Source organism: Cnephaeus nilssonii (assembly GCF_951640355.1).
Source record: "Cnephaeus nilssonii genome assembly, chromosome: 1".
Classification (NCBI taxonomy): domain Eukaryota; kingdom Metazoa; phylum Chordata; class Mammalia; order Chiroptera; family Vespertilionidae; genus Cnephaeus; species Cnephaeus nilssonii.
Genome location: NC_137072.1, coordinates 48,165,187 through 48,185,865, shown reverse-complemented (window position 1 = coordinate 48,185,865; position 20,679 = coordinate 48,165,187). Strand labels below are relative to the sequence as shown.

The window sequence follows — 20,679 nt, the reverse complement described above, 5'->3', positions numbered from 1 at the left end:
CCAGTGGCACTTTAGGATAAATTTTGTTTGTTTGTTTCAAATCAGTTTAACCCAAAAAGGAGTAAAAATTAAGTGAGTTAAAGTGTATATACATTTTTGGGAACACCTTATATATGTGACTTATAATGTCTAATAGACCTGTCTTATAAGACAGGTATGTATATGTAGGAGATAAATTTCAAAGCAGACATAAGCTATGACTTGTCTACTGCCATAACAATTTATTAAAGAGGCTAAGAAAACATGAAAGGTAAAATTCATGATTCAGAGATAATTTGTTTTGCTATATTTATGCATAGGCTTGGTACATAGACAGATCTAGTTTTCAAGTTGCCATTTGAGAGCCTTATTTTTTAATAATAAGTGTACATTAATTTTGAGTAGCTCTGATATGTATATAATATAGTAATTTAAGAATCTGGCAATTAAAATCAAGATTCTTTTCTTACCACAATGAGTGTAAGGGACGTACCCCTTCTCAAATGTTTATTCGAAAAGTAAATCTGAAAAGAAAGTCCTGGGATGTAAAGTACAGCATTGAAACTATAGTCAATAGTATTGTAATGATTATGTATGGTGTCAGCTGAGTACGTGAATTATCGGGAGGATCACTTTCTATATTATATCATTGCCTAACTACTAGGCTGTACACCTGAAACTAATATAAAGTAACATTGAATGGCCAACTGTAATTGAAAAATAAAATTAAAAAAAAAGAAAAGAAAAATAAAATTTAAAAAATTATTTTTGAAATTACACTTAAAAGTCTAGCTTCTTTGAAATATCATAATATGGAGAGGTGAGTAGAACTATATTTTCCACCACAGCATAAAAGATTTAGGACACTTCAATGAAACAAATCTCTGTTAACACATTGTACAAAAAATTATATTAAAATTGCTCAACACATAAAGCCTTTCTTCAACACTATCCTCAGAATAAATGTACTAATGAGTTATTGTGGTTTCTTGTTATTCTGATGAAGGATACAGAATAAGCTGCCCCCAAATATGCTACTTTGGCATAAGGTTGTTTTGAGTTGAGAAGAAAGATACACGAAAAGTTCCCTGTACTCCCTGTATTTGCTTCAAAGCTGGCTATAAATCTGTAAAGATGTCCCTCTCCCCTTTCTACCAGGAAGGACAGACATTAACCACTGGCACAACCAGGGACCCTCATAAGCTCAGAGATGACACCAGAGGAATCTACATAACATTTTTTGCTAAAACCAGCCCTCATCTACCATTAATTTTCTCATACATTTGCCTTTCCATAATTTGCTGCCCTAAAAACTCAAAAGTCCTTATCCTGTGTCTGGAAATTCTCTACAAGATTATTGTTTTTTTTTTTGCTAAGGTGCCACATAAGCCAAAGTTTTAACCACTCCTTTGAGTTACTCATCGAGTACTCCCATGTATACTTAGCACAATACACATGCTAATAAACTGTTTTTCTCTTGTTAATCTGTCTTTTGTCAGTCTAATTTACAGGGCCCCAGACAAGAAACCTAAAATGGGTAGAGGTAAACCAGTTTTTCTTCTCCTACAGTTTCAATCATCTCTCTTATTTAAAAATGTGATACCTTGTAGTAATTTTATTTAGTTCAGACAACTCTCTGTTAGGCAAAGTATGACTGTCAAAGTATGTAATAATAACATGTATCTCGACCTATTACAGTAAGTAATCCTATCTAATAAAGAGGGAATATGCTAATTGACCCTCACACTGTTGCAAAGATAGCAGTGCCCACAGCCAATAAGGAAGGAATATGCTAATTGACTGTTCTGCCCTCAAAGATGGCGGCACCCACAGCCAATAAGGAGGGAATATGCTAATTGCTGTCCTGCCTTCAAAGATGGCAATGCCCACAGCCAATAAGGAGGGAATATGCTAATTGACTGCCCCTCCCTCAAAGATGGCGGCTCCCACAGCCACAAGATGGCGGCGCCCAATCCCCTCAGCCGCACCGGGGTAGCAAGCATGTAGCCTTGCTGTGCACCTGCCTCTGGAGTCCCCCAGTCCCCTCAGCCCCAAGCTGCCCAGGGCCGGCTGGAGGCACAGGCAAGCCTTGGATGGCGGCTGCCAAGCCGCCCAGGGCCACCCAGGGCTCAGGTAAGCAGGGCTAGCTGAGACTTGCGCTGCTGGCAGTGGCAGCAGCAGAGGTGTGATGGGGGCGTCGCCTTCCCCTGATTGCTGGGTCACCTCCCGCCCCTGAGGGCTCCCAGACTGTGAGAGGGGGCAGGCCGAGCTATGGGACGCCCCCCTCCAGTGCATGAATTTTCATGCACCGGGCCTCTAGTCTACTATAAATGTGTAGAAAGTGCCAATGACTTTCAGTCTCTTAAATAGTAAAGTTGTTTTAAAAAAAGACTTCTTGGGCCCCACCTCTGAAAATTCTGATTCAGTAGGTCTGTCAGGGCTTGGGATCCACATTTTAAAGAGGCTCCAGGTAGTTCCCATTCAAAAGGTCTAAGGACCACACGTCGGGGAACAGGTAGAGGGAATGTAGCATTGTCAACAAGGAAGGTTTTTAAGCTATCCACAGCCTCCAACACCCCAGATTCTGAACATCCAAGGATACCCTCCCCACTGTCCTCTCTGTCCCCGATCTTCTTCCTCCCCAATGATTCTAATGCAAACTCTATTGCTATTGTTAAAGAGAAAACCGTAGGAACACAATGGTGTTATTTGTGCTAAAGCCCATGATCTCAAACCTAGATTTAATAACTGATTTAACTGCAGTTTAAACATCTCTCAGAAATACAATCTTATTCATAGGCAATCTGCATGATAAAAATTCTTGTCTTCCATCTCACACCCCAAAAGACAGTTTGTTTTAAAAATAATCCTTTCTTTTCTTTTGTTAAATCTCCTTTCTTCCTACGACAACTTCCATTTTGTACAATCCCATAGAGTGTCTCCTAGTTGCTAGATGGGATGCTACCTGATTCATGAATCACTTAAAAAGGCCAATTAGATATTCAAGTTTACTTGGTTGACATATTTTTTTTAACACTCCAAAGTTGTGTTTTCTATTCCCATAGGTTTTGATTTAACTGGTCTAAGGTAGAGCCCATATATGAATATTTTTTTAAATTCCCCCACTCCCTGTGTAATTCTAGTGTTGACAAAAAGCAACCTCATACTAAACCTGACAAACTCAGGAGAGGCCTGCATGGCAGATCTTACAAACTCAGAGACCAAAAGTAACCACATAGGATGGTCTGAATAATAAAAATTCCCAACTAAAAGTGTGTTATAGTGTTTAGTCACATCCTCTACCTGTAGCTTCCTTGACAAATGTCAGTCTTTACCCTGATGAGCCTATTATCTTTTTCCATCTAAGATAACATACCTTTGCAACATCAGAGTAATCTCATTTTCCAGCTCCCTCAGAGTACAACCTCCCATCAGATCACAGGCCCCTCATTGTTATCTTGTTCCTGTCATACCATCTTTGTGTGCTGTAAATGTTAATAGTTAACTATCCGAGACAACCAAGATGGTGGCATAGGTAAATACCTGAACTAGCTGCCACACACAACCACATCAAAACTACAACAAAAAGACAAAATGGATATCATCCAGAACCACAGGAAGGCTGGCTGAGTGGAAATTCTACAACTAGAAGGAAAGAGAAAAGCACATTGAGTCCAGTAGGAGGTGCGGAGGTGTGGAAGTGTGGAGGTATGGAGGCGAGCAAGAAAGGGGCTGGAAACTGGGTATGCTGTTGTCTTTTTCAATCGGGAGGGAGATACAAGCTCCCAAATGCTCTGAATTCCAGTTCCGGCCGAGACTTTGGGGACCCAGACTCATATGGAGAGAAACTGGACTGTCTGGCATTGGGCCGGAATGCAAGGGAGGCTTTCTCTCAGAGGTGCTTGCAGCGATCATTGTTCCTGCATGGTGTCGTGGGACACAGAGACCTGGAGGCCTCTTCGGGGCAGGGCTGATGGGCAGCCATTGCTATTTGCTCCGCCCTGGTGATTCCCTGAGACCCTGCCCCACCCAATTTACAATCCCACCCAAGCTGTGCACGAGGCTTTTGCATATGAATGGCCTGGTCTTTTGCAATCTAAAATCTAAAAAACTGCAGCTGGGTCAGAGATCCCCAGAGCTTCCAAAAGAAGGCCCAAGGCTCTAGCGCAGCTTGCAGTGTTTCACAGCTGGGCCTCATCTGGGCACCTCCAGACCCTAAACAAAGAGGACGAATCTGCATATCTCTCTGTAGCTCCTGCTGGGGGCGGGGAGGCCTCAGGCAGTGGCTGACTTTGCACCTCCTTGGAGAACTGAGAGCCAGTGTACCCAGTGGTCAGAGTGAGACCATCCAGATTACAACTCTTTGCATCTATAAGAGACACACTCAGGGGGAAGACTCAGTGAGCGCCAAAGCCCCACTGAAGCAAGTCCAGCCCCATAAGGGTGTCTCCAGCACAGAAGTTCTCCCATTGTAGACACAACTGGTTCTCACAGCCAATTGGCCTGGAGGTCAATTCCTCCCAGTGATACCAACAGCAATCAAGGCTTAAGTACAAGACTGTGCACACAGCCCACAAAGGGGTACACCAAGAGTGTCCACCTCAGGTACCTGGGGAGGCTGAGCCACTGGGACCTATAGGACACCTAGCACACAAAGCCACTCTATCAACTCATGGAAGCAACCAAAATGTGGAGACAAAGAAGCAGGTCACAAATGAAAAAAGTGGAGGAAAGCAAACGACTGGATGTAGATTCAAAACCACGGTTATAAGGTTACTCAAGAATTTTCTATAAAAGGCCGATAAATTTAGTGAGACCCTTGAGGATATGAAAAAGGACCAACTAGAAATTAAGCATACACTGACTGAAATAAAAAATAATATACAGAGATCCAACAGCAGACTAGAGGATCCCAAGAATCAAGTCAAAGATTTGAAATACAAAGAAGCAAAAACCACCCAACTGGAAAAGAAAAAAAAAATCCAAAAATATGAAGATAGTGTAAGGAGCCTCTGGGATGGCTTTAAGTGTACCAACATCTGAATTATGGGGGTGCCAGAAGAAGAGAGAGAGAAAGATATTGAAAACATATTTGAAGAAATAATGACAGAAAACTTCCCCACCTGGTGAAAGAAATAGACTTACAAGTCCAGAAAGTGCAGAGAACCCCAAACAAAAGGAATCCAAAGAGGACCACACCAAGACACATCATAATTAAAATGCCAAGGGAAAAAGACAAAGAGAATCTTAAAAGCAGCAAGAGAAAAACAGTTAGTTACCTACAAGGGAGTACCCATACGACTGTCAGCTGATTTCTCAACAGAAACTATGCAGGCCAGAAGGGAGTGGCAAGAAATATTCAAAGTGATGAATAGCAAGAACCTACAACCAAGATTACTCTACCAAGCAAAGCTATCATTTAGAATTGAGGGTCAGATAAAGAGCTTCCCAGATAAGAAAAAGCTAAAGGAGTTCATCACCACCAAACCAGTATTATATGAAATGCTGAAGGGTATTCTCTAAGAAGAGGAAGAAGAAGAAAAAGGTAAAGATAAAAATTATGAACAACAAAGTGACAACAAATGCATATCTATCAACAAGTGAATCTAAAAATCAAGTGAATATAAAATCTGATGAACAGAATAAACTGGTGAATATAATAGAATCAGGGGCATAGAAAGGGAGTAGACTGACAATTCTCAGGGTAAAGGGGTGTGGGGGGTGTGGGAAGAGACTGGACAAAAAGCGTACACCTATGGACGAGGACTGTGGGGGGTGGTAAGGACAGGGGGTGGGGTGGGAACCGGGTGGAGGGGACCTATTGGGGGGGGGGGGGAGAAGAACAACTGTAATAATCTGAACAATAAAGATTTATTTAAAAAATAGTAATTTAGAAATATATGTAATTGTTGACATAGGATAGTCATGGTAAATGTCATGTAAATGATGACTTTCAAAAATATGCATAAGGAGGACAAATAGCATAAAATAAAATAGCAGAGACAAAAATAATAGTTAACTATCCTATGCCCACCAGTGAAAAAGAAGTATGTTTTATTCTTTATCCAATCTCAGAAATTTCAGTTTTGCTTTCTCCTGCCTCCCTAATCCACCACCAATGAATTTTATATAGCACCCCTTCCCCCACATACAGCTCCTCCTTTGATTCTAATGTATAAAATAAGCTGTAAAACCGCTTTTCTCTGGAACATTTTCTCAATATGTTGAGATTTTGCTTCTCGGCACTTGTAGTTAGTTTGGCCCAAATAAATGCATAAAAATTCTCTGCAGGTTTGGATATTTCTTACATTGACATGTATACAGCTGAGGCTGAGAACCATTATTTTAAAGGTATATAACAGGAAATCAGCAAGAACATGTATGTATAGGTGCAGTAGAGTTATAATAAAGACAACAGTGTAGACTTGATTTAATAGGTAAAAGGGAATCTTCATTGGTTCTTGAACAAGAAAGTAACATTATGAAAACCATATTCTGATAAGATTAATTTACTAGTGAGAAATGTCAGGGACTGGGTGTAAGGCAACTGGGGCAACAGAAGAGGTGAGGTTTTAGGTAATCAGTGTAAATCGTATATAACCATAAATGGTTATGATAACTCCTGGGGGCTGGAGAGAGAATATGTAATTTCCTAAGGTGTGTTCCTTTTTTATTACTACTTAAACCAAAATACATCCATATCAACAATTATCAAGTGTTAATAGGCTATTTATTAAAATCATTGTTGTTATTACTCATAAAATGTTAAAGATGAGAAAACAGAAATTTTTCCTTCCACTTGGAATGTTCTGTCATTTGGGCTCATTGAAAAACCTACTCATCCCTTGTGTGAAGTCTCCATACAGAAGCTGTTTTCCTTTAAACGTTGCTACTTTGCATCCCCCTTCGTGCACCTCCCATGCTACTTGAGCAGTCTGTATCTAAAGGACAAAGGGAGTAAAGCTGGGAAGTTACTGGTCCCCCCTTAGGTAAGGATCTAACTCTTGGAGTTGCTTTCTCTAATTTAATTTGCCTTGACCAATCACCAAGCAAATATGCCACACTTATGTCATCACAATCTTTCTCTAGAGCTCAGAGAACAGCACATGGTGAACTGATCAGTTTACCTGTGGAAAAGGCCATGCCTAAGCATGTGTTGAAGCCAGTGATGGCCAGAATGTCATCGAAGCTGCCAGCTGCCATGAGTAAGGTTGGGATACCTTTTTCAACACCATAACCTCCTTCCTGCAAAAGGAGCATTGAAGGCACCACAACAGCTGGAGAGACAGCACCTACAACAAAACTAAGCAGGCAGTGCTTCAAACATTTATGGTAGCATCTCACTCATCATCATTATTATGAAATTACAATAACCTCTGCTCTTTTAGAGCACACACCTTACATAGTCTTTCAAATGGCAGTGATGCATCAAACCAGAAACACATACATACATACAAGTTCTACAGAATACTTTACAAACTGTGGCCCACAAACCACCTGCACTTTGGTTGCCTAAATATATATCTGCATTTATGGGTGGTCTAGAAGACCTAATGGGGTTAGGCTCCAGGCACCTGCCTTTTTAAAAAGATGGCCATGGATCTGTGGATTGGAACCCAGTGATCTCAGTCCTTCTATCGGGGCTTGGCATCCTACCTAATAAAATGGTAATATGTAAATTACCATCACTCCGCTACGCCCACGATTGGGCCAGTGGGAGGCACAGGGGGCGGGACTCGGGGTGGCCCGGGTAGCCGATTGGGCCAGCGGGACGCTGAGCTCGCGTCGCCAGTGGCGGTGCGAGCTCAGTGTCTGCACCATGGCTGTGCTGCGGCACAGAAGGGGCCTCTGGGGCAGCGAGCTCAAGTCCTGCCGCGGACCATCAAAAGCGGGGGAGCTGGGTGCCTGTCTGCTCTGGCATCAGGCCTTTCGGAAGCCTCCGCCGAGCCAGAGGCTTCTGAAAGGCCTGGTGCACCAGCGGACAGGCACCCAGCTCCCCCGCGATCCAAAGCGAAAGCGTGTAGGGGACCCTACACATGCATGATTCAATCATGCACTGGGCCTCTAGTGTAAAATAAGACAACAGGCTAGGAAGGGGAAGGCCATCCTGACAGTGACAGTGATACTAAGAACAGCAGCAGTAGTAACAGAAGGAGCATGTTATAGTGCTTACCATGTGCCAAACTCCATTTTAAGCAGTTTGCATATATTAAATAATTTAATCCTACAACCCTATGAGGTAGCTACAATCATTCTGTTCATTTTGCAAATGAAGATATTGAGGCACAGAGATCTTAGGTAACTTGCCAAAGATCACACACTGGAAAGTCACAGAGCTGGGACCGAGTCCAGGCACAATATAGCTCCAGAGTCTTCACCATGAGAAGTAATAACTGACTTCTCACCTACTTATTAGCATGACAATTTTACTCAGAAATTTATATTTATTTATCTCTCCTGGCCCTGAGCCCTTGGAAATAGGAACTGACAGTGCAAGGAAGAGGCAGCAGAATCCCCTAATCACAATAGTCTAGAGGAAAACAGGACCAGGAGATCACTGCTGATGTATCTATGATCCTTTGTGCAGACTCTGGAGTGAGATCCAGCAGCTCTCTCAGCAGCACGGAGTCAGATGTAGGTAAAAAGTCTATTACTTCCTCAATCGTATAAATTTTTACAACCACTGTAAAAGTTAGCACCGACAAAGATGTATACTCTATTTTGAAGTTATAATATTTACATGTTGGAATATTAATACTTACAATATTGTGCTAAAATATCCATTTTGTATTTTCTGATGTCCTTAAGAAAACGCTATTATGCATTCTCTTGTATCGAATTAGAGAAAGTTCTAAGTATCCATGCATATTTTCATACGACAAGGAAAAATCATTACCCCAATATAAATGCCCATTGCCATGGTAAACCCAGTAGGAAGTGGGCAAGAAGAGCAGACGTGCATGCCTCCACAAGACAAGGACCGATGGATAATCGCATACAAACACCCTTCAACTTCTGCAGGGCCTGAAATATAAAAACAGACATTCTAAAACAATCTGCTGAAGACACACAGGGAAAATGACATGAATTGCTTTTTCTTCAGTATTCAGACCATGTCTGGATCATCTGAAGTTTCCAGGTAATGCGTTTCATTCCACAAACATTTCAGTGTTCTAAGTGTTTTAGAGATAGCTTATTTAGTCCTCATAGCAACCCTACGATACAGGTAGTATTATTACCACCGTTATTTAGATGTGTTCATCTGAAAAGGCACAAGTTCAAGTGATTCAAGCCCAAGATCATGAAATTGGTGAGTGGTGGAGCTAGGTTTGAATCCAGGAAGCAGCTCATAACCTCCACACCAGTTTAACCTTCTCAGTGTTGGCTTCATGTATAACCTGTAACCCCAGCATGAACCCAGGTTAAAGACTCATCCCCAAGAATATTCATTCTATATTAAAAAACATACATGAATAAAAGCATTTTAGAAAAGCATACTTGAGACTCACTCTATATACCAGGCAGTTTCCTAAGCCAGTATTGTTAGCCCTGAACACCTCACCTGTACAGGGTTTTGTGCATCAAAAATGTGATGTTTCTCTCCTGCTCATTACTTATAACTATGGCCTATATCTCTGTCAGAGAAAGGGAAGGGCTTTATTCTTGGTTCTGTCCCCAAACAGGCAGTAACTCCACCTTTCTCTAAGAAAGAGTATGGGGACATCTTCTTGGGACAGTCCTGCATGAAATAAATTCCGTTGTCTTTTTGAGAATGCCATGCAAAGTGTCCACATCCATTTCCTAAAGCTCAGTGATTCTAAATACTTGAGACATTGGAAGAATAAAATTCCTAGTCAACAGTTAGACATTTACAACTTCAGTACCTTTGAATCAAGCCCAAGGCCAGCACGAACCAATATGATAGACAGGGCTATGCTTCTCAAAGCAGAGGACCACTTGTGCTTGATCTGTACATTATCATTGATGACAGGGATATTTTTTATGAGAAACCCAGCAAGCAGCATGCCTGGAATGGAGAAGTCAAACAACCCTTTAGATAGTCTCCAAATACAGAAAACACTTTTTGGCACTGTGGACGTGAGAGAGACTACTCTGTAATCTCAGCAACCACTTCCTTTATGCTTAGCCCTCAGATAAAATTACATTAAACTTTAAGTTAAAATTAATATAATAAAGGAGCAAAGAAAAAGCTTTAGAATGCAGAATAAAAGGACAGATTAGAATAATTATTAGAATAACTGAAATTGAAAGAGAGAAATAGGAGGCAGTATTAGAAAGTGTGATCAAATATTAAACATTTTAATAAAATGCCCAATTCAGTCACCGCTTCATGTGCAACTACAAATAGCTCCTGAAATTATTTGCTAAGTCAGATTACATTAAGTAAATATAAACACCTATATGGGCTCTATTTTACCTTCAAACCAGGTAATTTAATAAAAAAAAAAACACCATAAGCTGCTTTACAAAGGCTTAAAAGTGAGTTATGGTGAATTGGATATTGTTCTATCTTGTCAGCTGGTGCCTCCTTTCATTTAGTCATTAAACATATACCACTGCCTTCAGTATCTGAGACACTGTAGTACAAGCATGTCAAAGTCATGGCCTGTGGGCTGCATGCGGGCCACAATGAGTATTTTTGCAGCCCGGGCAATATAACGGTATGTAAGAAATGTTTTAATAAAAATTCCGTAACTTAATTTTTATAATATCCTGTTATACATGATTATTAATAACGAACTACAATATTCGCTAATGACTGATTACTATAATCGTGTTGCATTCATTTCCCTTATGTGCCTTATGTGCAGGCATACCACTTCTCTCCACTAATTCTAGTAGCAAATATTTTAGCAGCCAATTGCCAGGTCATTAGTCTTGGACTGACTTGTTTGGTGTGTGCAACAGGAAGTTTTTTGCTTTGGGAGAACAAGAAAAATAGGTTTATTGGCGTTACGCTTATTAATTTGTGCAGTTATTCAGTTGTCTGGTAAGTTAATGTTCAAGAAAAAATATTAATTTTTATTAAAATGTTCTATTATTTTATGTTAATGATTACTCATTTATTTCAGCCCTTTGTATTCAGCATGTCTCTACTGAAATAAACCTATGTTTCTATGAATATTAAAGCTTTTGTTTTGTTGGGGCCCACATAAACTTAAAACTTGTTTATTTGGCATGTGCTAGCCTTTGAGTTTGACATACTTGCTGTATTGGGTATCCTATAAATCCTATATAATAAAGAGGTAATATGCAAATTGGCCTCAATCCATCACGCTGTCACAAGATGGCTGTGCCCACAGCGGAGGCGGGGTTCCCGTAACAAGCTGTAATGAGCGATCAGCAGAGACCTGATGCTGCGTGGCGCCGGGCTGGGGCCGGGGACCTGAGGCTGCACCCCCTGCCCAGAGGGCTTGATGGGGGACCTCAGGCCCCACGCCCCACCCAGCGGAGTTTGACGGGGGTGGGGCTGGCCAGGTCTGGATCTCGTGCAATGGTGGTGGGGCCAGCCGGGTCTGGGTCTCACACGATTTCGAGGTGCATGTGGGTGGGCAGGGACTTGACTCTGGGTCCTGTGGCATGCCCCAGACTCTGACAGGAGAAAGATTTTCATATACATTTTACTAATTTTCTTTCATCTCTGACACTTCTATTATAGAGGAAGGGCAAATAGCAATATTAAAATATTTCCTCTAATTAATTCCCTTTTAATGTGCACGAATTTTGTGCACTGGGCCACTAGTTTGAGATGATGAACAAGGACTCAGTACTGCTTTCAGCCTGTAGAGGAGCAAGATGAACTGACAGTCTCAATGTTACGAAAGCATAAGTATGAACTGAGACAGGAGAGATGAGTCCCAGAGGTCCGAAGAAGGGGAAGGGGAGAAAGGCAGGGTTAGGAGAGCTGAGAAGTTTATGGAAGACACAAAAGTTTCTTCCAAGGTAGGAAGAGAAAGTGGAACACATCTGAGACCTGAAGTACTTGAGTGTGACTGAGGCGCCCCCCACAACTGCCCTCCCCTGCAGGCCTGGTCACATCCAACTGCCCTCCCTTGCAGGCCCAGTCACCCCTAACTGCCCTCTCTTGCAGGCCTGGTCCCTCCCAACTGCCCTCTCCTGCTGGCCTGATCACCCACACTGCCCTCCCTGCCGGCCATCTTGTGGTGGCCATCTTATGTGTTGGAATGATGGTCAATTTGCATATTACCTCTTTATTATATAGGATATCCACAGGATAATTTGTAGAAGTGGAAATGTTAGGCTCTAGGGTACAGGTGCATATAACATTTTAATAGGTATTGATGAATCTTTGGCCAAAAATGCTGCACTAACCATACATTTCATTCTATGTCAATAGTTTCTTACTGAAACTTAAAATGTGGATGTAAATCAGTGATATATATATTTAAAATATTTAAATATATATTTTTATTAATTTCAGAGAGGAAGGGAGAGGGAGAAAGAGATAGAAACATCAATGATGAGAAAGAATCATTGATTGGCTGCCTCCTGCATGCCCCACACTGGGAATTGAGCCTGCAACCCAGGCATGTGCCCTTGATCAGAATTGAACCCCGGACCCTTCAGTATTCAGGCCAGTGCTCTATCCACTGAGCCAAACCAGGTAGGGTAATCAGTACAATAGTGATTAAAGCATATAACTACCTGAATTCAAAAGGAATAATAATCTTATAAAATCTCAAAAATATCTTATGGAAGGAGGACTTTTTATTCTCCAAATGAATGTGAAAACAATTTCCCTGGGACCGTGTTTCCTTTGCCAGAGGTCTGGGTTGATGTGGCCACCTGCTTGTGATATGGCAGGTGTCCTCTTCTTGCCTCTCAGCATACAGGAAACTCTGCCTTGGTTGTAGAGGAAAGAACACCTTCTTTGACAAGGTGTATTCTTTTTATTCCCCTTAATTTGTATGATAGAAAGTTTTTTAAATATACAAGAATTATCAACAAAAGGCCAATTTTATTTCAAATACTCCCAAGTTTAGAAGCAAATCCATCACATCACTGATGAGTACTAGCATCACCAGAAATATTGGTTGATATTTTCGTTTGTTTATATAAATGAATAAGAAAATATGTGTTGGAATCTCACTTGTTTGTCAAAGATGTGAGTGACTTACAAGATATCAAGTCTTGATTTGTAGCATATGCTGGTTTCTGTCTTATAAATACTTCCATCCTGGCCCATGTTAAGCTATGAACATGATGTCACCGAATGTGGAGTTGAAGAAATGGGCAGTGTCACACCATTGTGTAGTATTTCCATAATCTCAAAGAGCAGTGATAAAGAGAAATGTAGCAAAAAGACTTAGGATCAGATTTATGATCAATTTTAAGTATTTATTGCTCTTGTTTTCAATGCAGGTTACTTAACTCTAAGTATTTATAATTTAATTTTTTGAAATCATCATTTTTCACAACGGGCTCACAAAATTCCTCAAAATTTAATTTTCAGTGTTTACTTGTAGCTCCAGCACAGAAAATACAGAAATAGTTTATTCCTTTATTTCCCAAAGTTTGGAAAAACTACTATTCTTAAAACAGGATTTACACGGAAGAAGACAGGAAGTGTTTAGTACTTACCAAGAAGAGGAGGCAGTGGAGGCAACGTAGGTAACTTGATGAGCCCAAAAAGTTTGCCTCCAATGATGGCACAATAGAAAAGGATTATAATCCCAAACAGGTTTCCTCCGGGAAGACATTCACTGCCAGTGATTGACCAAACTACAGCCCACAGGAGAACAACCATGGTAACTGAAATAAACCAGGAAAACGAGTTTCTATCAATAAGTTGTTATATGCTCGTTTAAATATAACCTAAGTTAAAAAAAACCCATTGAATATATATACAAATACTTATAACCATGTGTAAGTTTAAGAACATAATTACTATGAACAATCAGAATTACCAACATATGAAGAAATAGACTGTTACCCCTGGCTTTGAATCCACCTAAGTGCCCGCTCCTAGTCCCATCCCCATTTCCTCTCATATTGCCAGAAGGAACTACTATCTTGAATGTTTTTTGTTTTTTTTTGCCATTTTCTTATTTTTCTTTATAGTTTTACCATAAGTATCCCAGTAGTTAATATTAAAAAGAGAATCACTATCTTTACCCTCTTCACAGGAACATGAGAATACTTGAACAATCAATCACACGCCAGTATTTTAGTTCTGCCTTGAAGTAGACATTATTATTGTTTCTTTTCTACAGTCAATGTTTGTTTAGAATTAGCTACATACTTACCTATTTTTAAAAATATATTTTTATTGATATCAGAGAGGAAGGGAGAGGGAGATAAAGATGGAAACATCAAAGATGAGAGAGAAACATTGATTGGCTGATTCCTGCATGGCCCCCACTGGAGATTGAACCCACAACCAAGTCATGTGTCCTGACTGAGAATTGAACCGTGATCTTCTGGTTCATAGGTCAATGCTCAACCACTGAGCCACACCGGCCGGGCCTTACCTATTTTTTTTTTTTTAATCATCATTCATTATGGCATCTCACACCTTTCACCTGAGACAATAGTTGCCTGAAGTATTCCCTTTGGTAGAGGCATTTCTTAGAATGTGAAATACTTTTCCCTGTTTGAAAACCTTGTTTTCTACAAAACTATACACTGAAAATAGAAAGGCTCATGGGAAAACAGAGTTGGTCAGACCACTCTAAACTCAAAACTTGTGACCAAAACACTAACAAAAATAATAACAATCCTAAAAAAAAGTACCAATGCAGTTAAATCTCCACTGACATTTGTCTCTCCCTCCTTTAGTCTCTTCTTTGCACACCATAACCCTGGAACCACACCTATTTCAAGTTGGAGAATCTTGAGGGCTTTGCTTTAAATAGAGAGGAGTTCCATCTAAATCTGCAGTCTTTTCCATCAATCAAATGTTGTTTTAATTAACTGAGTGAAAAGTGTTGGCAGCTTCTTCATCTGTACTGTCGGCTTCTTCATTGACATATGGTTTCATTAGGTAGTGTAAGGTAGAAAGTTAATGGTCTTATGAAGTTCCTAAACCAGCAACTAACTGCCTAAAAAGAAGGCACTTCCACAGAGATTTCAGCTTTTTAAAAGGTCCTTATATTAGCAAGGCTTTAATCTTAAAAAAAAAAAAAAAAAGAACACTTAAAAAATACATTTTTATTGATTTCAGAGAGGAAAGGAAAGGGAGAGATAGAAACATCAATGATGAAAAAGAATCATTGATTGGCTGCCTCCCTACTGGGGATGGAGCCCACAACCTGGACAGGTGCCATTGACTGGAATTGAACCAGGACCCTTCAGTCTGCAGGCTGACACTCTATTCACTGAGCCAAAACTGCTAGGGCAAGGTCTTAATCTTTAATTGTAAGAAAGCATATACCAGATTTTTTTGTTTGTTTGTTTTCAATTCACTTCTATTGCTTGATGATGTAAAGTATTAATGTGCCAGAAAAATTATGCACAAAAATGCAAATTTCATAATTTACCATTTCAAATGAGCTGAGTGGTATAGAAACACTTGGCAGTAAAGTATGCTATATTTCTCATTAGGATCTGTTGGTAGTCAATTCTGTTTTATTTGTCTACAATTATCTTTATTCTCATTTTTAAAAGTTAGTTTTTCTGGGTATACAATCCTAGGTTGAGAGTTTCTCAGTTACTTGAAAATATTATTACTTGGTTTTCTGGCTTTTGCTATTGTTAATTTCATTTTAAGTTTAATTTCAGTTCTTTTAGGAAATTTTTATTTGGCTGTTTTTAATTATGTTATGTTTAGGTATGGATTCCTTTTGGTTTTCATCAATTCTGGAAAATTCTGTCTTCATTTCTTCAAATATTTCTTCGCCATTCTTCCTATTCTCTTTTTCTGGAACTATGACTAGATAGTTACACATATGTTGCTAACCCTAGTTTTCATATTACCTATTTTTGTCTGTGTGTACTACATTCTAGATAATCTCTTCAGACCTATTTACTAGTTCATCAATTCTCTTTTAATTACTTTATTGCCTAAGCTAGCTACTAAGTTTTCTATTTCAATTACTATACCATATCCTTCATTTCTAGAAATTCAATTTGTTTCTTAACCCTTTGCACTTGCTTGCTTTTTTCTCGAGCTGCTACCGATGCTAACCGTGTCGAGTCACACTCGACATCCGAGTGCAAAAGGTTAATAGAATATCTATGTTCATTTTTAAAATAGTTACTTATTTTGTACTCATAATTGTTATAATCTCAACTTCTTTAGAAATACCCAAAATATTTTATATTATCCTATCTAATAAAAGAGTAATATGCAAATTGACCATCACTCCAACACAAGATGGCTGCCCCCATGTGGTCAAAGATGGCTGCCCCCATGTGGACACAAGATGGCCGCCACAAGATGGCCAGCAGGGGAGGGCAGTTGGGAGGGACCAGGCCTGCAAGGGAGGGCAGTTGTGGGCGATCAGGCCTGCAGGGGAGGGCAGTTGGGAGGGACCAGGCCTGCAAGGGAGGGCAGTTGGGGGTGATCAAGCCTGCAGGGGAGGACAGTTAGGGGTGACCAGGCCAGCAGAGGAGGGAAGTTGGGGGCGACCAGGCCTGCAGGGAAGGGCAGTTGGGGGGGACCCAGGCCTACAGGGGAGAGCAGTTGGGGGGGACCAGGCCAGCAGGGGAGGGCAGTTGGGGGGGACCAGGCCTGCAGGGGAGGGCAGTTAGGGGTGACCAAGCCTGTAGGGGAGGGCAGTTAGGGGTGACCAGGCTGGCAGGGGAGCAGTTAGGCATCAATCAGGCTGTCAGGGGAGTGGTTAGGGGGTGATTAGGCTGGCAGGCAGAAGCGGTTAGGGGCAATCAGGAAGGCAGGCAGGCGAGCAGTTGGGAGCCAGCATTCCTGGATTGTGAGAGGGATATCCGACTGCCCAGTTGGACATCCCTCAAGGGGTCCCAGATTGGAGAGGGTGCACGCTGGGCTGAGGGACCCTCCCCCACCTGCTGTGCATGAATTTCGTGCACTGGACCTCTAGTATTTTCATATAATGCAAAATTTTGAAATCTGTTTTCTTGTTCACATTGTGATATTTTTTGGTTTGTTTTGCAATAGTAACCACTTCCTTGGAACTTTATCTTTGAGAGTTGTTGGAGCCTTAGGTTGAATGTGAGCTCTGCCAGATAGGCTCTGAATTTGCTTCTATTGTGTACTCAGAAGCTAATAATTCAGGACCACTTTTAGACATATTTTCAGCTTGATTTTCTTCACTGACTTTGGAACACAAATCACCATAAAGTTACACATTTTCAGTGGATACTCTCCCACAGATAGGTTTAGCTGCTGGCCCCATCTTTAGGGCAGGTTTACCTCAAATTCACCATGACACTGGGTTCCAGCTGTGTATGGGTAAGAGAGAATGATTTCTCCTATTACACCTCTCCCAACCTAGGCTCTAGTGTAGTCTCCTATACTCTCATAGTTCTTAAAATAAATCTCAAGTTCATCGGTATTTTGCGGAAGCTTTCAGGGTGAAAGCTACATTGAAGACTTACTTCTCTCTCATACTTTGTTTTGGTGTCCTGATGATTTTCTGTTTCCTTGATAGATAAAAGATACATTAAAAAAGACTTAAACTATTTTTTTTAGATGTTTTCATTGGTAAAAGTAAAATTTTTAATTGATTTTATCTACCATATTGCTAGAGATGGAATCCAACATTCCATTTTTTAAACCCTCATGGAACTGTTCCAGATTTTCTAGGCTTATGATGCTATTACAGTTAAATAACTAAGGGGCCTTTGGTATTTTCCAACAGCTATAGGGGCTGACATTTCTATGCAGTGTTAGAGGTGTAATAGGGAAGCAGGAATTGCCAGCTACTAAATTTTACTTTCTCACAGCATAAACCCATTTTTATACTAAATTCAGCCAGGTAGAATGAGGAGTTTCCCACTTTAATGGAACGTGGTTATTGCATAATGAGATCTGATTATCCACTTATTGATGAGAACAAATAATTACTGTGTTAATAAGTATATATTGGCAATATACTTGGCCAATAAATATACATTGATAATATAAATTATATATTGACGGAAATAAACACTGTGTCAATTTAAAATTTTTTTCTACTTTAAGACTACTTTTTTACACCTCTAATTTTCTTTTCATTCCTCATATTCAAAATGCAGTTCTAAATACATAGCAAATGTACATTTATAAGAGTTCCATAAATCACATTTAATTCAGTTAATAATTTACTTCTCATTTATGATTTTGGTAATTTGCATATTCACATGTAAAATTTACTGCTTAATAAGAATACTTATTTATTCTGAATGGGAACAGGAAGTAGTATAGGAAAAAAGCAGTCTTGTAAGCCTTAGAAATAGAAGTACAGGAAAATAAGTGAAGAGGTATTTATATACTGAGTCACATTTCTCTGGCACCTTATGGACAATGACTATAGAATTTTTAAAAAATTAGTTTCAGATCACATCATTAATTTATACTCCATCTTTATCTGTTTTACTGTAAATGTTTTAACTAGAAATGTGCCATAATTTAAATGGTGCAAGTTTTAAAAAAATAAAACAAAGGACAGAAAAGGTATTAAATTATCTGTAGCTATATTGACTATATGGCTATATTTTGGAACATGGTTTTCTCTATGTGTTTTACATGAAGTTTGAGGTTTCTTTTTCTCATGGTAGTTTAGAAACATACCTAATTTTATTGAAAACATATCTAGGCCCTATAGTATAATGTATTAGACTTGGCGTCCATTGCCCTGGTTGAGAATGATAAAAATGTCGTTCAGAGCTCCCAAATGAAATACAACTACAAAGAAGTGAGTCTGATTTTTCAATAAACATAATCTCTAGATCAGATGTGTTACATTTTTCAACATATTTACTTTGGGAGACAATCTATTTATTTCCATGATGCTGTCATTCCTCAATACAATTTGTGAAATTGTTTTTAAATTTGCCTTTACAGGCAATTTTCAAACCCCTTCCCCTTTTTCCTATTATACTACTGTATTTTCTGGCATATAAGACGACTTTTTAACCCAGGAAAATCTTATACGCCCAGTCGTCTTATACGCCGGAAAATACGGTACACCTCCTCCAATATGCATAACACACACATAAACACAAACACATGCACTTCCTTTCTTGAACAAAACCCAGCATTACTCAATTTGAACATCCATTTATTCATCAAATTGGCATCAGAATAATGTTTGGCAGCCTCCAAAAACTAAATCCATGCCTAAAAGACAAATAGATCTCAACCCTAACAATATTCAAAACCATGTTGAAATAAATTCCCCAAAGAAAAATTCCCCAAATATTTTAAGTAATAGCATCTTTATTGGAATAAGTTGAATTGCAAACCAAGATCTTTACTTATAAAATGACACGATTCATTAGGAAGTATAAACTGAGCTGTGTTCCCTCGAACATTAGTTGCATTTAACTCACAGTAATAACAAGCAACACTTATGTAGTGCTTTTCTGTTTACAAGCAAGTTCTCAATCACTTTTCTCATTGGAGCCCTAACATAATCCTGTGAAATAACTCAGATACAAAAAAGGAAAAGGTCCTTGATCCCTGCTCTTTGCCTCTTCCAGGTGTCTGGAATGGCAATGACCACAGCGCTCTTGGAAGCCTGGTGTCAAACATGGTGGAGCCGTTCAGCCTGGGCTCCTGAATGACTGTATGGAGCAGAGCAACTTACCATTGTGAATTCTTCACCTAGTAGTTTTTATGTGTGAGAGAAGTAACTTCTTTTTGTTCTTTAAACCATATTATTTAGAATCTCCCATTATATAACAACTTCGTATTTTACCCTCTGTTTCTGAATTCATCCTTATCATTTACATACCATTTGTTATTACTTTATCCAGTAAGCCACGTGGAGGGCAAGCAAATGTTTGCCTTAGTCTTTGCAAATGATTTAATTCAGTTGGTGTTTCTTGTAGTCTTTCCCCACTGCTGGTCAAAGCGCTACTTCCTTCAGGTGATTCATTTTCACCTAATCCTATTTGGTTTGTAACAGGTTCCTCCTGTGTTTAAGGAAATTTTTAGAAAAAAAATACTTAAAATTGTATATTTGTTATAATTTTTTTTAAGTTACTGAGCCATCACATCACAAATCAAATTCCTATTACTACAATCAAAGCTAGTACCAGGAAATGTATGGCTTTATTATTAGTTAATCAGCTAATACTTGGAACAAGAACTATATTGGGTATATTTACCATTGAGTCATTATTTGTCTCATTATAAATGTTTGAGTCACATAAAATTTCATTATGTTTTACAATCCTGGGTTTAAAAATGAGCCTATTTAAGATATGATTCAAGCCCTGGCTCAATGGCTCTGTTGGTTGGAGAGTTGTCCCATACACCAAAAGGTTGCAGGTTCGCTTCCTGGTCAGGGCACATACCTAGTTTGTGGGTTCATCCCTCGTCAAGGTGTGTATGGGAGGCAACCAATCATGTTTCTCTCTCCCATGATGTTTCTCTTTCTCTCTCTCTCCCTGCTTCTTTCTCTAAAAAGTCAATAAAACATATCCTCAGGTGAAGATTAAAAACAAACAAACAAACAAACGAAAAGATATGATTTAAGGCAATAGTTGGTAAATATATAAAAGTAATCCAGAAGAAGATAACTATCTTTGGTGAAA

General features: G+C 39.5%; 1 protein-coding gene across 1 annotated transcript in view; it reads right to left on the bottom strand.

The window, feature by feature from the left end:
• SLC9B2 (solute carrier family 9 member B2) overlaps positions 1 to 19,965 on the bottom strand; it is a gene marked incomplete at its 3' end in the record, with an annotated part of 37,563 nt that extends 17,598 nt beyond the window's left edge. Inside the window, 5 exon segments of the mRNA XM_079774604.1 lie at positions 7,107 to 7,282; positions 8,876 to 9,003; positions 9,864 to 10,006; positions 13,603 to 13,773; positions 19,875 to 19,965. Of these exon segments, the coding sequence (XP_079630730.1) occupies positions 7,107 to 7,282; positions 8,876 to 9,003; positions 9,864 to 10,006; positions 13,603 to 13,768 (613 nt within the window). The 5' untranslated portion in view covers positions 13,769 to 13,773; positions 19,875 to 19,965.
• Between the last annotated feature and the right edge of the window lie 714 nt (positions 19,966 to 20,679).